The following is an 18,756-nucleotide window of genomic DNA, read 5'->3' on the forward strand; positions in this document are numbered from 1 at the left end:
ACATTTTCAACAGAAAAAAAATAAAAATTATAAAAATTAAAAAATTAATAATTTACATATAATACATTGCTGCTCGCAAAGAAAATTTTCGGCAAAGAAAAAATTCATCGTTCCAAAGTCAACCATTCTGTCCAAAACCTCAACAAGAAGTGATTTCTTGCAGTGAAAAGTTTTCGGCAATCCAACAACAAAATGCCAAAAAAGTGTTGAAACTGTTTAAGTGTTATTAAACTACGAAAAATTGTTATTGTAATTTGCCTTGCCTATGCTGGGAGCAGCACACGTATATGACTTTGCTCTACCCATATGACAGAGCAATCCAACAACAAAGGAGGAACGAGAGCAATGGGACTGGGCATCCCTGCTCTATAGTATCTCCATACTAGATCCATAGTAGCTCCAAAGAAGCTCCCTAGTAGCTCCAAAGTAGTTCCCTAGTAGCTCCCTACTAGCTCCAAAGTAGTTCCCTAGTAGCTCCAAAGTAGTTCCCTAGTAGCTCCCTTGTAACTCCCTAGTAGCTCCCTTGTAACTCCCGGAAATAGTATCTCCTTCACCCTAACACCTCATTTGAAAAATTACCCGAAAAAAAGTGACATTTAAAGCCGGTCATAATTAACAGCCTTCATCAATTACATTCCCTCCGCACACCCCCCAACACACACACACACACACCACAAAACACCGCAATGACAAAGCTCTTAAACCCACTGCCCTCCCACCCAACCACCTGACTCCCGCTGTGAAGCTCCTTTTTTGTGGGAAGTGGTTCATAATTAACGTAAAGTGGTTCAGGGGGTAAACAATCAAGAAGGAAAAAAAATGGGAGATCCTGTAAGGACATTTTAGGAAATATCTTTAATACTCTACAAGAAATGTTAATAATATTTTAATTTATTTTTATTTTAGGACTTGCCTCTCATCGATTAAGAGGAAAATAAAGGGGTAAGTAGTAATAAAAATTGTACAAAAATAAATAATTATAAAAAAAAAAAAAAACTATCAAAAAAGAGAAGAAAATCCACCATTGTATCTGTATCTTTCCACATAATTCTTAGATAATAAATGTATCTCGAGACCGCCCTGTGGCATTTGTATCTGTATCTGTGTCCGTGTCCTTCGCACTAGAAACCCAATACCTGCCAGCATGTTGAGGAGGATCAATCCGGTGGATAATAATAGAAGGAGGAGTGAAGGAGGACAGCGGACAGATAGGCGGACAGAGCGGACAGACGGACAGTCTTATTCGGGGGGATTATTCATCATATCTCACGTACGGGCCTGATGTCTGGAGTGGCTCTTCTTTATTCTGATTTATATGCCATGCGGGTGCCCCATCAGAGAGAGAAAGGGAAACAGCTAGAACGAGATGGGGATAGACTATACGAAAGAGATGGGTAATAAGACCCCACATACTGAATGCGAAACATGTGCTAATGTTATTATTATTATTATTTCTTTGTTTTTTTTTTTTTGTAACTCAACTTCCGCTCTTCTCCACAGGACATTCATCAAAAGAATTCCTAATGGAATTTAACATTTTACTGTATATATTTTTATTTATTTATGATTTTATTTATGATTTCAGTTTTTGAGCAACAAGTTAGCTTATGTTTTTTTTTTTTTTTTTTGCTATTCATGGTCCGCCGCAGGTCGCCGGTTAGTTGGTTTATTGACATCGCAGTTCTGTCGCTGCCTCAGTCTCTGCCTCTGCCTCTGCCAGCTTTGACGTCGACTTCAATCGTTAGCCACACACACTTTTTTTTTTCAAGTTCGTGAATTTTTTAGCCGTTCGTTGACTTTTGGCGCTGTTGTGTTTCTATGTCTCTTAACGTTTTATTTATTATGTCCAAACTAATGTCATTTTAAGGCAGTCTTCTACTGTGTCTTTCTTCTGTCTTCTGTCTTTTTTGGATTTCATCATTGTCAGTTTCTAGCTAAAAAGCCTCACCTTCCTTCTCCTTCAATCCAACAATTTCGCAACATTTTCGACCCCAAACTCGTGAACTTTCCAAGAAAACCCACCACAGAAACAAAAGCTGATTGAAATTTCCTGGCCTGGGCCGCTTATTAGTTTAATGCGAATTATGAGGAGGAGGAAGAATTTGGGGGGAAGAAAAGACTGGCAAGAAGAGGGTTCAATCAAGAGTGCCCTCATTAGCTATAATGTAAGGAGATATGGTGGGCCGAAGACATTAAAAAAAAAAAAAAGTGTCCCAACCGAGTGAGTCTCCAGACCATATGCGGGCCAAGCGGCTAAAGTTACTAAAAAAAAAAAAGAGGAGGAAAAAAAAAAGTAAATAAATGATGAAAAAATGTCAAAACATTATTCGTTTTTCTTTTGTCTTATTCTTACGGCTGTTGCCAACTCGAATTAAGCAATTCTACAAAACAAAAAAAAATATTAATTAAATAAAATGAAAATAGAGAAGTCAACTGGTTTTCTTTTACAAACTTCCGTATTTATGAAAATGATATTACATTTATTTTTTTTTAGATCAAAATTCAATTCTTTGCTCTTTTTTCTCCCCAAAGTCTACAAACTCCATACAAAACTCTACAAACCTTCATAATCAAATGCCTCGTGTTCCGGAACTAAAAGGTGTAACTAACTGTTTATAATACTCTCTCTCCCATCTCTATTAAAGACATAAGAAATTCTGATGTGACCAGAGCAACATGCAACACATTACCACTTCCTGTTTCGCAAAGAGAGGCTTGCTCTCTTTTACTCTCAAGTGGAAAAAGAGTGTTTCTTTCACCTGGCGTTATCGTGAGGGAAAGAGATAGATAGAACTAGAGCGAGTGAGAAGGCGACAGCTGCTGCAGCTCCTGCCGCTGCTGCTAATTTCCGGTTTCAAGTGTCAACCGAAAAGAAAAAAAAAATACAAAAATTATTGAAAGAGCCATAACAAATATGTGTTCATTGTTGTTGTTGTATTTTATGGTTTATGGGTTGGGCTTCCCTTCCCCCCACCCCTTTGCCACCCCACCCCTCCACTTCGATCAACCGATCATCAAGGGAAACATCTGGCGGCAGTTGTAGTTGCAAGCGTGTGACAGCTGCTAAAGGGATCGTTTCCCTCCTTTTCTCTTGCCTTTCTTTCTTCCCCCTCTCTCTCTCTCTCTCTCGCTGTCTCTGTCTGGCGTGTTGAAATTAGCCCGGTTTGGGTTTTATTGAAAAGCGCTGGATTGAATTGTCTGTCAATACGGCAATAAAACAGTTGAGGCTAATGCCGATCGGCTAATGACGTTCCCTACCTACTTGTGCATATGCTTCTTCTCGCCCTCCCAACCCCCCAGCTAACCTAATTATTCCAAAATTAGACATGAAACATTCAAAATATCGAACAAATGTTGACTTTTTGATAAGTTTATTATTTTCTAGGGTCTTTTATGGTAATGGAAGACCTTTTTGATGAATAACCCCTCAAGTTTGTCGAGTTTAAGCATTAAAAATTCGAAAAAGCATGCTTTTTTCAAGCATATTATGCAGAAATATTGCAAAAATACAGGCTTTAAACTTCAAATCATACTAGAATCCATCAAAAATTAATTCTAAATAATCAAAAATATTATTTATTGTCATTACATAGACAGATTCTATAAATAATTGGGAAAAAGCATGCTTTTTAGGCATATTTTGCTTATTTTTGAAAAAATACAAGAAAATAAACATGATGTAGGTTCGAAACATACCAGAAACATTGAAAATTTAATTATAAATCATCATAAAGTTAATTACTGCCTTTACTGAAACATCTTCAAAATAAAATTGACAAAAAAGCATGCTTTTTAAGCAAATTTTGCTCAATCTTACAAAAATACAAGCAACAAGGCATACTGTAGGTTGGAATCCTACCAGAAACAATGAAAATTCAATTAAAAATCATCATACAATCTAGTTATTGTCTTTTCTGACACAAATTTTAACTAAAATTGGTAAAAAAAGCATGCTTTTTAAGCCTATTTTGCTTGTTTTTGAAAAAATGCAAGCAAATAAACATGATAAACATGTAGGTTCGAATCCTACCAGAAAAAATTAAAACTCAATTTTAAATCATCATAAAATCTAGTTACTATCTTTCCTAAGACACATTCTAAACGTAATTGAGAAAAGCATGCTTTTTAAGCATTTTTGACCAGTCGTGACTAAAATACAAGCAAACCATACCAGAAACCAAGAAAACTCATTTTAAAATCCTCATAAAATGTAGCTTCAAGACAGATTCTAAATAAAATAAATATTAGAAAAAGCATGCTTAACAAGCATGCTTTAATAATAAAAGTTACACTAAAAAAAGGCAATTAAATTGTGTTCATGTTAATCTGTGTTTTAGCCATGTTTTCATGTCTATTTGTTAGACATGTTGGGCATAAAAAATAGCAATTAAATTAAGTTAGTCACCGTCTTCATCCCTCCAGTTAGAGAAGAAGTTATTTTTGCAAACTACGAATATAATTTCAAGACTGGGCGTAATTGTTTTTTTTTTTTATTTTTCTTTACCAATGCCTGCTTGGTTGTTGGTTTTTTTTTTTAAATTTTTTTTTTATTTTGTACTCATTTTTTCTGTCATGGTGGTGAATTTTTTTGCGGCTGTATCTTTTTGCTACTTTAAGCACGTCGTTCGTCAGAGGAGTTCCAAGTCGAAGTCGAAGGTTCATGAACCGCCGGCAAGGACACACGGCTAAAAAAAGAGTGTGTGTGTGTGTGAGATATCGATCACATTGAAAGTCTAAAAAATGGAACAGATACGTTTTGTATTTCACTTGCTTCCTCGAAGATACATCTGAGAAGAGATAGAGTATCTTAAAAATATTATTATCTAAAAGATATTGTATCTTAAGGGCCTAGATGGTCTAAGTCTCTCTTTTAAGGACTAGAATGGGAAGAGCCGTGACTCACGCAGCTTCACATCCGATACCATCGCAATTGGCGAACAAGAAATCACTGACCTTGACTTTAAACAAAGTTTAAGGCCCTTTTGTAGCCAGCCAGTATGTATGTATATATGTATTTATATACAAAAAACATGTACACACATACATACATACTCGACCAAGCAGCATAATTATAGAGCCAAAGCGGCCTGCGCGTTTCTAGACTGGTTTTCATTCCCCGGAGTTGTCCGGACTGCGTCGACTGCTCAGCCAGCTGCTACGCCGACTGCGACCGAGGCCTGCTGCGGTTGCCATTCCATACTCTGTGTGTTGTTGTTGTTGTTGAGTTCTTTTGAGCCTTTTTTTTTTATCCCAACGCACATGACGCAAGCGCGCAGACTTTTACATTCCCACTGCCCACTCTCTCTCTAAAGAGAGAGATTTTTACTCTTTCTCTTTGGCATTTCTATTTTCCTATTGCATCAGCAGAAGAAGAAGAGGAAGAATAATAGGTAGAAGAGACTAAAAGAATAGCCACAAATTGTAAACTAGTAGTTGCCTAGTTGGTAATGGCCATAAAAAGCTAAACTTGCTTACAATACACATGAACAGGCAGGCATAGACATGATCGTTTGTTCTTCCTTTCTCCAACTAAATGGCAAAAAAAAGAGAGAAAAAGAAATAACAGTTCAGCTTGGTTGAGTTTTTTTTTGTTTCTCAGGTACAGGGGTCTTAGAGGTGGGTTAAAAAAAATAAATATTTATTAAGTTTAAAAATTAATAACAAATTTCCATCTAACTAAAAAATGAGTTTCAAAGAATTTATATTTTTTTTGATTTTTTTTTTGTTTATTCTTCATCCCATGTGATACCTGTAATTATTTCCAGTTCTGATTTCCATTCATATTATGACACCTTGTCCGGAATTTGAAATTTATGCAAATTATTCATTTTCAGAATCACTTATTGCGAAATAAGCCAAAAATAAATGTTTAATGATAATCTTTTGACTCATTCGATGGAACCATCCGTTCTATGCATGGGGTTTTTCCAAATAATACAAAAAAAAAAACAAGAATAATAAATAGATAACCCCACGACTAATGTTATTTTCTGCATTCTCTTCTTCTTACTAGCCCTTTTTGGGCCCTGTCTGCGGCTCTCCATGCTCCATGCTCCATCTTCCTGCTCTCACTGCCGTTGCATCTCACTCCCACTCCCACTCCCCTCCCCCCAATGCACGTACACATAAACAGAGCCCGGAATACTTGGAGTGCACTGCTCCCTCGCGCAATTTATGTACTCCGGGGTTTTGTACTTACATATGCTGAGTGTGTGTATGTGTAGGAGGTTGTCAGAGGTCAGTCTCATCGGTGGCAGCGCAGCCGGCGTTGCCTAGCCATGTTTCATTCCACACGATCCAAACTAGATTCTTTGTCTCTCCCGCTGGATGGTAACTGGTTGAGTGAGTTTTTTCCTTTTATTTTGGCGCTTGTTTCGATTCCAGCGTTCTCAGAGAGCGTGAAGAGAGAGAGAGAGCGTACGACGTCGGCAGAAGTATCTGATGGTTTCACGTATCTCACTTTGTTCCTTCTTGCGTATCTCTCAGTTCCTTCTTGCTTATTAGAGCCTATATGCTTCCTCTTTGGCGTTGGGTATCTCACTCAATTCTTAACACTCGCCGGATAAACAACTAAATAGCGTTTGGCGCTCGCGTTACTGTTCGCCGCGCTCGAGAGAACGAGAACGTTAACGTTTTTAAACAACATAGAGAGAGTGTGTGTGTGTGTGCGAGACGGTGTGACTGACGACGACTGTGCGGAAAAGCAATAAAAGTATTAATACTAGTGGAATATTAAGTAAATCTAAGTGCAACCAACATACTACACATACCTACCCTATGTACGTATGCTAATTAATTACATTTTTTACAAAAAAAAAATTAAAACAAAAAAATAAAATATCTGAAAGATACAAATTGTTTAGTGCTGCGCTATTATGGCAGCTCTTCTTCTTCTCTGACGCGCTAGAGTTCATCAACTTGTTTAGAATCGCGTACGTGAGTGCGTGGCTGTATCTGTATCTGTATCTGCATTTGTATCTGTATCTATGTGTGTGTGTTTCCTGCTCGCCTTTTGCGCCGCTTCTTCTTCGTTTTGTTGTCTACGTGTGTGCCTCCTTCTTCTCCTCCTTCTCTCTCTTTCCCTGGGCGACGCATCACTTGCATTGTTTCTCTTGTTGTTGTTGCAACATAACATATTCCTTCCGCTGCTCCCCCCTCCACCTCCCAGAAAAGTATCTGTGTGTGAGTTTTTTTTTTGTTATTATTATCTCATTTCTTATTTTCCTTTGGCGGCGCCGCCGTTTTTTACACTTGCTTCTGAAAACTGTAAAGTATTTAAAAGTTTTAGAGCTTAAAACCGGATAGATACTTTATCAGATATCAGATATTTTATCTGATAAGTTAATAACCTCTCTGGGATCGGACTTCCTTCAACTCTGAAATAACCGAGCAAGCGACCTTCCCGGTCTGAAAAAAATCCGAGAGTCGAGCCTATTTATTGCGACCCAACTGTTTAAACAACAGTCCCAGTCCCCTCCCCTTCCAGTCGGCTACTGTTGATATCTCGAGTATTAATTTTATTATTATTATTTTTTTGCTTAAATTCAATCCAATCCGATGCGGAAGAATACAAAAATACACGAGTTTCTTTTCTTGTTTTCTGCGTGTGTGTGCGAGTGTGTGTGTGTGTTTATTTTAAACAAAAATTATTACGGCAATGTTCTTAAAAAAAAAAAAAAAAAACATTTAATCGCTGCTGGTAGAGAAGACTGACAGACTGATCGACGTGCGAGCCACGCTTGGGGCTCTTCTCATTAAAATACAAAAAACAAAATACAGAAATAAATAAAATAAAAGTGAGCTTGTTGTTGTGATTGTGTGTGTGTGTTTTTTTTTGTGGAAATAATTCCAAAAACGTGTTTAAAATTTTGTTCCTATCACCGTGTTGCGGTGTGCTTTCAGTTCCAGTATATTATTTTTGTGGCTCTCGTAGTACAACAAACAAAAAAATAATAGAAAACAAATAGAAGAAACTACAATAACTATTCCCATGTGTCTTGTTTCACGCTCGATTTGGCTTAGAAACTAAAAAAAAAATAAAAAATAAAAGCAAAGCAAAGCTACTGATTAAAAGCTGTCGCCTTTGGGCATTTGTTTTCTGTTTTTTATTTGAAACTGATTGTTAGAAAATGTTCAGAAAGCAGGAAATACATATCTAAGATTAGTTCAAAAACACGCAAATCATTTCAAAAAATTATAATATTAAGAAACTAAAAGTTTCAGAACAATCTACATGACCAAATCTGAGATACTTTTAAAGAATCTTATGCTTAGAACCCATTAGTTTCGGCTCGAATCCATTAGATACAGATGATCTCAAGAAAGACTTCCTGTTTGAGATTTTCTAGAACTCGGTCGGGGTCGTTTCTTTTCCCGCTCTTTATACCATCTATGTAGGTCTTCTAGCTGTACCAATTTTTTCGGGTTTCTCTGTTCTGTTCTGTAGCGTGTGTATCTTTATCGGAGAGCGATGTCGCTTCGCCACCACGTAATAGATAACGCTTAAAAAAAAAAACACTAAAAATTGGTACATCTCTAATTGAAAATGTTAAAGCAAGATAGTAAATATTTATCGAAAGAACACGTTCCAGTTGATTGGATGCATTTGTGTCCAGAAGTACATAGAGTGCTAGTACTAGTACTTCTATCTATGTATCTTTTAACTTCCCAGATACTTTAAGATACAAAGTTTAAAAAAGAACAAACTTGATATATCTTATTTTGGTTTAAAAAAAAAAATAAATACCCCGTATTAATATTCCTAGCCGACACTGTACCTGTACAAGGTTGTCTCTTAAGATTCCTGGTACGAGGATACGGCAGACATTTGCCATCTCCCTTGCTCACCTGGTAGGGAGCACAGAGGAGATGGCCAAAAAGAAGAAGAAGAACAACAGTTCACGAACCACAGACACTACAAAGCGCAGTAAGAAAGAAAAAATGTGCAGAAAAGACAAAAAAAAAAAAAAAAAAAACAAGAACTGCAACGACGCCGTTGACCTGCGGGGCCTTTAAAGCGGGTGGGAGAGAGATGGAGCTAGTCGTGGGAGAACGACCCAGGGAGATTGGTAGGGGAAAGAGAGGGTCAGAAGAGGAAGAAACAGCGTCTGGGATCTTGGGGGATTGTTAAATTGGATGCTGCCGCTGCTGCTGTTCTTCTTCTTCTTCCTCTGAAATAATAAAACTCCCTTGTCGTTGTCGCAGATTTGCTTTTTAATTTTTTTTTTTTATGCTTTTGTTGTTGGCTTTTTTGCCCATTGTCTTTTTCAATAAAATGCGTCAAGTCGATTTCATTCACCAGCCAGCAGCAGCTGCTTTGGGGGTCGCGGCTCTGGCTCTGCTGACGCATCGTCGGCGTTGTCTGGGAATAAGAAAAAAAAAAAAGAGAGAATGAGGGAGGAGTCCGAAATTCCGCGAATTATAAAGGGATGTGTATCTTTAAGATACTTTTTTATTAATACAAAAAAGTAAAGTAGAGAACTAATATTATTAAAATATTTGTAATAGTTTTAGTTAAAAATAATTTGTTTATATTTTTTTTTTCTGAAATTGTCTCTTTTTGGCAATGTCTACTGTACTTGAATTTGCATCGTGCTGCTGCTGCCTTGGCGGCTTGCCTTTGTCTGCGGATGGGGATACATGTCGATTGGAATTGGGATCTGGACGGGATACTTTATCTGCCCAGTGGTGCTGCTCGCTTAGAAGACACAAGGCTTTGTGTGTGTGTTTTATGGGTGTTTGTATTTGTATCTGTATCTGTATCTGTGTGTTTGTGCAGAGCAGGTAAACGTAAATGTAGTTTGCTTTGTTCTGTTTTATGGCTTGCTCTTTGTGCCTTTTGGGCCTCAGTTTTTGTTGCAATTCGAGTATCTGAAGTATCTGTATATCCTCCAGATACTGCCTCTATAATAGCTCTGCAGATCCTACTATTTTGGCCATCATTGTGGGTGTGCATTTGTTGTTTTTGTTGTTGCCTGGGTACCATTGAACTCTGCCTGCTTCTGCCCCTTGCCCGTGCCGCCTGATGCCTTGCTGTTCTGCCTCCTTGGGCTGCGTCGCAGTTGCAACCCCAAAAACCGAAAGAGACCAAAAAGGGGAACGCATGGAAATGAAACACACACACTCACACACACATAGCCTTGTTTATTTTGCTGCACAACCAGAACGAACGCTCTGCTTCTTCACTCCATGTTAGTGTTGTGCCTCGTTTTGCATTTTTGTGGCATTACAGTGGAGCTTGCATATGGTGGAGGGTTCTCTCCCCCTCCTTTTTTTTTGTTATTATTTTGTAGGTGTGACTGTAATTGGTTAACCCCCTCTTTTTTTTTTATTCTCCCACACTCTTGATTGAACTTGTCCGCTCTTGTTCTTGATCATTATTTTTCATAATTATCATCATCATCGGGCCGTGCCTTGTTTTCATTCCAGTGCCACCACCACCACCACTACCACTTCTCCCTGAGCCATGAAATTTATAATCTTGTACAAATTGTTTTGCATTAGTAATGCCTGTGCGCAGTTTTGTTCCACTTCTCACATGGTTGGGGGAGGAGGGGGTTTCTTTCTTTGCTCCCTTTTTCTTTATATTCTTCTTCCTCCCCCTTCTTTGTACTTAATTAGAGGCAGGCAGAAGAACAAGGAGGTAGGTGGGAGTGCCCTCAGTGCACTGCACTCGCATTTCTGATTATTAGCCTGCTCTATTTTTAAACACTTTTACAAGCGGTCTGGAATTTGTTCCTCCCCCCCTCTCTCTCTTTCTGTCTCTCTCTGTCTTCAAGTTGTACGTAAAACATATGGCACAGACATTGAGCTCTGGCACACTTCACTTCCTCCTCCATTACCCGGAAAAGTGGAGACGATAGATGGGAAATGGTGGCCTACGGCCTCAAATAATATTAATCTTGTCATGATATACAATCCAACTGTCAGTTTGATTTTCGGCCCCAAAAAGCACCCCCACTCTAGCACCCCTTTGTGACTGTCCCCTCTGCCCCTCGTCAACTATCTCACAAATTTGCTAATCTAATCGATAGACAACCGACTCATTATCAACCTCTGCCCCTTGCTATCACTTCCTTTCGGATACACTACCCCCTAATTCTTAATAATATTTATATCATTATATTAGAGTAGGGTATCTAAAGACTCTCACACCCTAACCAAAAGCTTTCCTTCCTTACTGTTTTTTTTTTCCATCTCTCTCTCTCTTAGACCGATGACGTTTTGTTGCTATTCTTGTGTTTATTAACTAATTTGTCGAAATTACCGTTGCTTTATTTATGAGTCAGTTTCATTATTGAGTGACTGTCTGTGTGTGTTTGCGTTTGTCAGGTGCGAGGGGGAAAATACTTAAGAGTAAGTGATCGATACCTTTTGAAGATCTCCGCATCCCGTTCTTCATCTCTCACCTCATCTCCTCCTCTCACAATTGGCAACAGTTGGCACAAGCTTCTCAAAAAATGCCGCTACTTTACATGTGTAAATATGAGATTTTATTGCCTGTGTGTGTGTGTGTATGTCTGAGTGGATTTATGTGCTGTCGTCTGGCTATTTCTCTTCCGTCACCTGTCCTTTTCCCACTACCTGCCACTATCTACCCGGTATACAGAAATTTTCGCCGTGCAGTTATGCTGATGAGATGTGTGATGATGATGATGATGCTGCTGCAACGTCATTTCTAGCATCATAGAATTTCTCCCCCCTTTCTCCCCCACTCTCTCTCTTTGGGTCTTCGCGGCGCTGCTCGAAACTTCTGCCGCAACATAGAACAGACACCCACGACGATGAGGCGAAAGACTGAGTGAAATTTTGAGAGAAAGAGAGCCGGGGAGTTTTGTTTTTATTGCTTTTGGATGCGGTCGTTGCCCAAATTGGGGGAAAAAAAAAACATGCGCATATAGTGTTATCGGTTATCGCTTCCTGCTTGCTCTGCTCTCTTTGCTTTCTCTCCTCTCTCTATCTCTTCCCCGTTCTCACGCAACCTGTAGCGCGCGCAAAAATTTTGCCAAGGAAAATTGTTGCTTTTCCTGGGGGTGGCAACGGCGGCGGCGGCGGCCTCCCTTTTCCTTTTCCCTTTTTTTTTTTGTGATGTGATTGTGGGTGGGTGGTCGCCATATTGTTTCAGGGGTTGCTAAACACCGCAGAGGGTGGTGGTGGTGGTGGTGCAGTTTTGTTGCTGCTGTTGCTGCCGGCATTCAACAGTTCGGCATAACGGTTCTCCTTTCTCTTTGGCGCTCGCTCTCTCTCTTTTTATTTCTGTTCTCCCTCTCTTTGGTAATGTAAATAGGAAATTTTACGTGTATGTATTGATTTTTCCCTGATTTTGTTTGGATTTTCCTGTGTTTTTTGGGGATAAAATGGCAGGTTAATTCTGGGCAGAAAAAATAAAAAAATCCCAGGCCAGACAGGTAGACAGACTGCAGGTATGTTGCAGCTCTGATGCTCCCAGGACCATTGATGCGCTCACGTTGCGACTGCGCTGCCCCCCAGCCCCCTGAGCTCTGTCGACGTCGTCGTTGCCGCTCTGCCAGGAGCTGGCTGAGCTTTACCCGGGTCGCTGCATTATGCGCAGACTTAGTTTTCCATTTTCAGGGAGCAGCGTCGCATTCGCGTCACGCTTGTCGCCCGGAGAAAATTGTCCAAGAGCGAGTATTGTTGTTTTTTTTTTTTTTTGTAGTGTCCTTGCCGGAAAACGACGCACGTCATTGCTCCGGCTTGCTCTCCTTGTTGTTTTTGTAATTTAAAGTTAATTATCCTTGCATTTCCATTATCCTTTTTTTTTACTAACGATCGCACTTTCTGTTTATTTTCCATTGCAGCATTTTGTGCGCGCGACGCAATTAACCGACAGCACTTGAAAGTATGCTACACAAATCTGTTCCAACTTGTTACTGCAAAACCAACAACAACAACAACGAGAGCAGCCCTCCCACGCAACCAAATATTATATTGACTGCATAGATCCAACAACAACAATAAGAACAACAACTAGCAACAGACAGGAGTCGTTAAAAAAAAAGGCAAGAAAATAAATAATAATAAAAAAAAAAGAAGCTACCAGGAAACTGAAATCCGAACTGGAATATATAGAAACTTCTACAACAAAATACAACAACAAAACAGTAAAGGTAAGTCTTATCTCCTCTGTTGCTGAGGTGTTTTTTTTTTTTTTTTATTATTTTCTTCTCTGTAAGTACAGTGGTGGCTAGGAAGTGCGAATTATTGGATATAGTTCGAGGATATAAAAGTAAAAAAAAAAGTTCTTGGGTATTATTCATATTTTCTTTTAAAAGTTTCCTTAAAAAATAATCTTAAAAATATATAATATTTCTCTCAGTGTTTCATAATTCTAATTTCAATATTTTTTGAATAATTTGAAAAGTAATTTTGTGAGCAAATTAAAAAGGACTTTCGAGTTAATTCTGTTGATGAGTCCTGTATGTGTTTCTCTCTCGCTCTCTCTCTCGCTCTCTCTCTCTCTGTCTCTCTCTCTCTCTGTATGTGTGTGTGCATGATAAATGTACATCCAGTCTAGACAGTTGCAGGAGTCCCGGTCCCAGGTCCCCGGTCCTAGGTCCTTAACATATCGCATCGCATCCCTTTCGCATTCAAAACTCCCCCTTGGGCGCATTTTTCGGGGTTGATTTTGGTTTCATTTCGCTATAGTCCTGGTAGTCCTTATAGTCCTGGCTTGGCTCTCTTTTTTTTTTTGCCTTTCACTTCAATTGCCTTTTACGTTGATTTTCTTGTTGACGGAAGTTTCAGAAGCCGCCGCCGCAGCCTGCTCTGGAAATCTAGAGAAGTTTCTCCTCCGGTACATATATTTTGTTATTTTTTTTTGTTTACTTTCTGCGACAGGAGGGTTTGTTGTAGAAACTCCGGCGGACGGACGGACGACCCCCACCCACCCGTACTCCGTTCTGGCTTCTTCAACGAACCGCAAAGCGAGGGGAGAGTTTGGAATTATGAGAGGAGGGGGTGGGGGTCTAGAGGTGGGTGGGTGGGGATGGCCAACACATTCCGTTTATTGCATTTGTGTCCGTCTCTGACAGGCAGGACAGATGGGGCGGGGGATGGCCCTCCGGGGCAAAGTTCTTTCATCCCGGAGTACAGCTTCCTTCTCCATTCTGGCGTAAGAAATTGGAATTGTGTTAAAAAGCATTCCGTGGGGGCGTGTTTTCTAGTTTGATTCGATTTCTGAAGGATACAGGAGCAAGGAGCAAGGAGCAATGGGGGGGGGGGGGAGGCCAAAAAATACCTTTCAACTGTCTGTCTAGTCAAAGACCGGTCACAGCTGTCGAGGCTTTGGAGGATTAGAGGAGACAACAGTAGGGGTTGGAGGCAATTAACTACAAATTATGATAACAAAGGGGATTGGGGGTCGAGGGTTGGGGGTTCAAGTGGAGGAGCTGCTGAGTCATAAGGACATAGAAAAAAAGAAGGGGGTTCCCAGGTGACTCATTGGTCAGTTAACTCCAAAAAGGACAAAAGACAAAGGATAGCTTCTTTTTTAGCCACCACTGTACCTAACAAAAGATATAGGATAGCTTCTTATTTAGCCACCACTGTACTTAACAAGAGACATACTTCTAAGGATAGCTTCTTATTAAGCCACCACTGTACTTAATCTCTCTCTCTTAAATTTAAAAAAAATGCCGTTAATAATTGAAAACCTCCCACCAACACCCCACTCCCTGTCTCTTCTCTTTACAGCTGTTACTCCTAACGGTAAACGGAGCCAACAACGGCAATTACAACACAAAGATGGCGTCCTCGCCGACACCATCTCTGGACTCGATGCGGGGCGGGGCGAACTCCATAGAATCGTACGAACACGCCGGCTACCTATCAGACTCCCCGCTCACCCTGAGCGGCTCATCGCCACCGGCCAGCGATTCGGCGATCTGCAGCGACGAGTACACCGGCGGCGGCAGTAGCAGCGTCAAATCCCGTTCGGATGTGACTGTCATTAACGGACATCATCCCATTTCGGCCTCGGTGTCGTCCAGTTCATCGGCCAGCTCCTCATCCTGCTCGTCCTCATCATCATCATCATCGTCATCGTCCTCTTCGTCCTCATCCTCGTCCAGCTCCTCCACCAGTGGTCTGAGTGGATGTGGCAGCACCAGCAGCAGTGTCATCAGCGCCAATAATGTGACCAGCAACGGACCCGGCGTCATCGGTCAAGGATCCAATAACAACAACAACAACAGTGGCAGCAACTCCGGGATTAGTAGTCTGGTGGTGGGTGCCGGGAAGGGTGGCAGCAGCAGCTCCTCCAGCTCGTCCAGCAACTCATCGGCCATTGGTTCGCCGCCAAGGTGCACCGCCTGCAAGAGCAAGTGCAGCGATGCGGTGGCCAAGTGCTTCGACTGTCAGAGCTATCTCTGTGCCAACTGTGTCACAGCCCATGAGTTCATGCACTGTTTCCACGGGCACAATGTCTGCCTGATCAAGGGATTCGAGGCGAGCTCGACTGGCACTCCTCTGTCGGTGGGATCACCCAGCAGTAACCCTGGTTCGAATGATAGCTTCAAGTATGCCAGCTCCCTGACCATGATGCTGCAACAGCAACAGCAACTGGACTCGCAGCAACAGCAGCAACAGTTGCTGCCCTCACAGCCGATGTCACAGCTCTCGAAGATCGTCCTGGCAGCAGCCGCCCAGGCCAACAACCAGGAGCAGCAGCAGCAGCAGCAGCGGGAGGATAATCTCTTTGGGTCACTCCACCAGCAACAGCAGCAACAGCAACAGCAGCAGCAGAGGCAGTTGTTCTGCCCGAGACACAAACAGGAGCTGTTGAAGTTCAGCTGCCGCACCTGCTGTGTCCTGGTGTGCAAGGAGTGCATCGTCCAGGAGCACTCCACCGGCCTCCATGAGCTGGAGAATGTTCAGTCCCCGGGAATGACCTCCACGGCGGGTTCCACCGCCAATGAGACGGCTCTCCAGACCCTGCTGGCCGATATGCGCGGCAAGATTGGCGAGATTGTGGCCATTTCTGGGAACTCGGAGCAGAACCTCACCAAGGTGAAGCTGCAGTACCAGAAGGCCCACAACGAACTGAACGAGACGTACCAGTTCTTTGCCTCCATGCTGGACGAGCGCAAGACCGAGCTGCTCAAGGAACTGGAGTCCGTGTACTCCGCCAAGGTCAGCACCAATAGTGCGTGGCAGCAGAGATCCCGGGAGCTGATCGACAAGGGTCTGACCACCTGTGAAGCGGTGGAGAGGAGCCCGGCACCTCCGCCATCCCTCCTCGCCGAGGCCCTGCTCCTGCGCAAGTCCCTGGAGCAGCAACTCCAAACTGGCATCCAGGACATGCAGCTGCCCTTCGAGATGGAGTTCATGTCCAACTATCAGTCGATTCAGGCCGGTGTCCGCAACACCTTCGGCTACATCCGGGCCAGTAGCTCCGATGGTGGTCACTCCACCCTGAGCCTCACCAGCAACGGACATGGAAAGCAGCCACCGATCGCCCGGCCCACCCAGAGCGCCAGCAACAGCAGCGCCAGCAGCGTCGGCAGTGGTCCCCATGGCCACCATCAGTCGCACAGCAGCCACCACCAGAGCCATCATCTGCACCACCAGACCTCCCAGCACCAGCAGCTGCAGGCGCAGTCCTCCCTCCACGGCCTCGGTCTGGGACTCTTGGACAGCACCTCCAACGGCGCCGGATCGGCTGGTTTCGGGAACGGAGGCAGTCTCCTGCTGAGTGGACGGGAGCGGAATGCCCTCGGGGTGGAGCAGCACTTTGGCGAGCTCATCCCCAAGCGGGGAGCTGGAGGCTTCAGCAGCAGCAATGGTGCCGGCACCGTGGCCCACTACAATCCCTACGAGAAGTGGAGCAACGGCGGCAGCGACAATCTCTTCTCCTCGGTGACTGGAAGTGGAGCCGGTAGCTCCGCCGTGGTGGATGCCTTCGCCAGCCAGCTATCCAGTCTGTCCTCTGTAGGAGGCACTGTGGTCAGTGGCGGTGGAGCTGGTGGCAATGCTGTCAGCTCGGAGTCACTGCTGGACCTCACCAACAAGCTGCTCTCGGCCACCATCTACCCGCCCAAGTCGCAGATCAAGCGCCAGAAGATGATCTACCACTGCAAGTTCGGGGAGTTTGGCGTCATGGAGGGCCAGTTCACGGAGCCCAGTGGTGTGGCAGTGAATGCCCAGAACGACATCATCGTGGCGGATACGAACAATCATCGCATCCAGATCTTCGACAAGGAGGGACGTTTCAAGTTCCAGTTCGGGGAGTGCGGCAAGAGGGATTCCCAGCTGTTGTACCCCAACCGGGTGGCCGTCGTCCGTAATTCCGGAGACATCATTGTGACGGAGAGATCACCAACACACCAGATCCAGATCTATAATCAGTATGGGCAGTTTGTCCGCAAGTTCGGAGCCACCATCCTGCAGCATCCGAGGGGAGTGACGGTCGATAACAAGGGCAGGATCATAGTGGTGGAGTGCAAGGTGATGCGGGTGATCATCTTCGATCAGAATGGCAATGTGCTGCACAAGTTCGGATGCTCGAAGCATCTGGAGTTCCCCAACGGGGTGGTGGTCAACGACAAGCAGGAGATCTTCATTAGCGACAATCGGGCGCACTGCGTCAAGGTGTTCAACTACGAGGGCCAGTACCTCCGTCAGATCGGCGGCGAGGGCATCACCAATTATCCCATCGGAGTTGGGATCAACTCGAATGGAGAGATCCTCATCGCGGATAACCATAATAACTTCAATCTGACGATCTTCACGCAGGACGGTCAGCTGATATCGGCCCTGGAGTCGAAGGTGAAGCACGCCCAGTGCTTCGATGTGGCGCTCATGGATGATGGCAGTGTGGTGCTGGCCAGCAAGGACTACCGTCTCTACATCTACCGTTATGTCCAACTGGCACCAGTGGGTATGTAAACAGATACAGATACAGATACAGATCAAGATACAGATACACACTCCAATGGATGGGAGGCCGGACGGATGGAGGTGGAGAAGGAGAAGGATCAGCTGATCTGGTGTCCAGGTGTCCAGGTGTCCAGGTGTCCGGCTCTCTCACCTCTGCTCTAAGCTAAGTTCTCAATAGTCTGACTTGCGCGGTCTCTCCAGCTCTAATTCTAAAAACTAATTCTAATTCTAAACTAAAAACTAAAAAAATCGAAAATCGAAATATGAAATTGAAAGAAAAAAGTATAAGTGTCCTGTCCCCCTCACTCCCACTTTCTCCAATCTGTCATCCTCTCTCTCTCTCTCATAGACTTAGACACACACACACATAAACACTCACACACACACACGCACACTGTTGGAATGATTTTTTTATTATCTTTTAAATTATATTGTTGAATTTTGTTTTATTTTTTTTTTTAATATATATATTTAAACTGTTAAGCTTAGTTTTTATTTTGTGCGTACTTGTTTATGATTCATGTTATGATATGTCGATTCATGATCGGACAGTGCCCCTCTCTCTATGCTACAATTTACCGCTATATCTCTGGCACCAGGCACACACAGGCATAGGCAAAGAGCACTCTTCTACCCACTCTTATACCCCCTACTTCCCAACGTGCAAGTCTCTCTCACACACTCTCTCTCTCTCTCATACAAAACAAACAATAAAGAAACAAACAAAACAAATGACAGTTTTTAAACATTAAAATATTAATAATAATAATAATAATACCAGAAAAAAAGAAATCCCTCCACATATTAACAGAAAAAAAAAGAGTAAAAAATCAATTTCATTATGAAATATATATTTAATCG

General features: G+C 42.5%; 1 protein-coding gene and 1 long non-coding RNA gene across 8 annotated transcripts in view; one reads left to right on the forward strand and one right to left on the reverse strand.

Moving 5' to 3' along the window:
- Positions 1–18,756, forward strand: part of LOC6497527 (brain tumor protein) — a 38,610-nt gene that overhangs the window by 10,892 nt on the left and 8,962 nt on the right. Inside the window, exons 2-4 of one of the 7 annotated variants that reach the window (XM_014906234.3) lie at positions 907–942; positions 12,819–13,127; positions 14,713–17,896. In XM_014906234.3, coding sequence (XP_014761720.1) covers positions 14,764–17,896 — 3,133 coding nt within the window. In that variant the 5' untranslated portion in view covers positions 907–942; positions 12,819–13,127; positions 14,713–14,763. Of the gene's footprint in view, positions 1–906; positions 943–6,570; positions 6,780–6,913; positions 6,933–6,982; positions 7,183–12,629; positions 12,649–12,716; positions 12,735–12,818; positions 13,128–14,712; positions 17,897–18,756 lie in introns of those variants that run through there. The other 6 variants (XM_032451536.2, XM_001961865.4, XM_032451539.2 and 3 more) reach the window with 6 other exon arrangements.
- Positions 4,414–6,324, reverse strand: LOC116654909. Its single transcript, XR_004310056.2, has 2 exons — positions 6,200–6,324; positions 4,414–5,529 (listed from the first exon to the last, which is right to left on the reverse strand). It is a non-coding gene; the product is annotated as an uncharacterized LOC116654909 (long non-coding RNA).

The sequence above is a fragment of the Drosophila ananassae genome, chromosome 3R, assembly GCF_017639315.1.
Source record: "Drosophila ananassae strain 14024-0371.13 chromosome 3R, ASM1763931v2, whole genome shotgun sequence".
Lineage (NCBI taxonomy): Eukaryota > Metazoa > Arthropoda > Insecta > Diptera > Drosophilidae > Drosophila > Drosophila ananassae.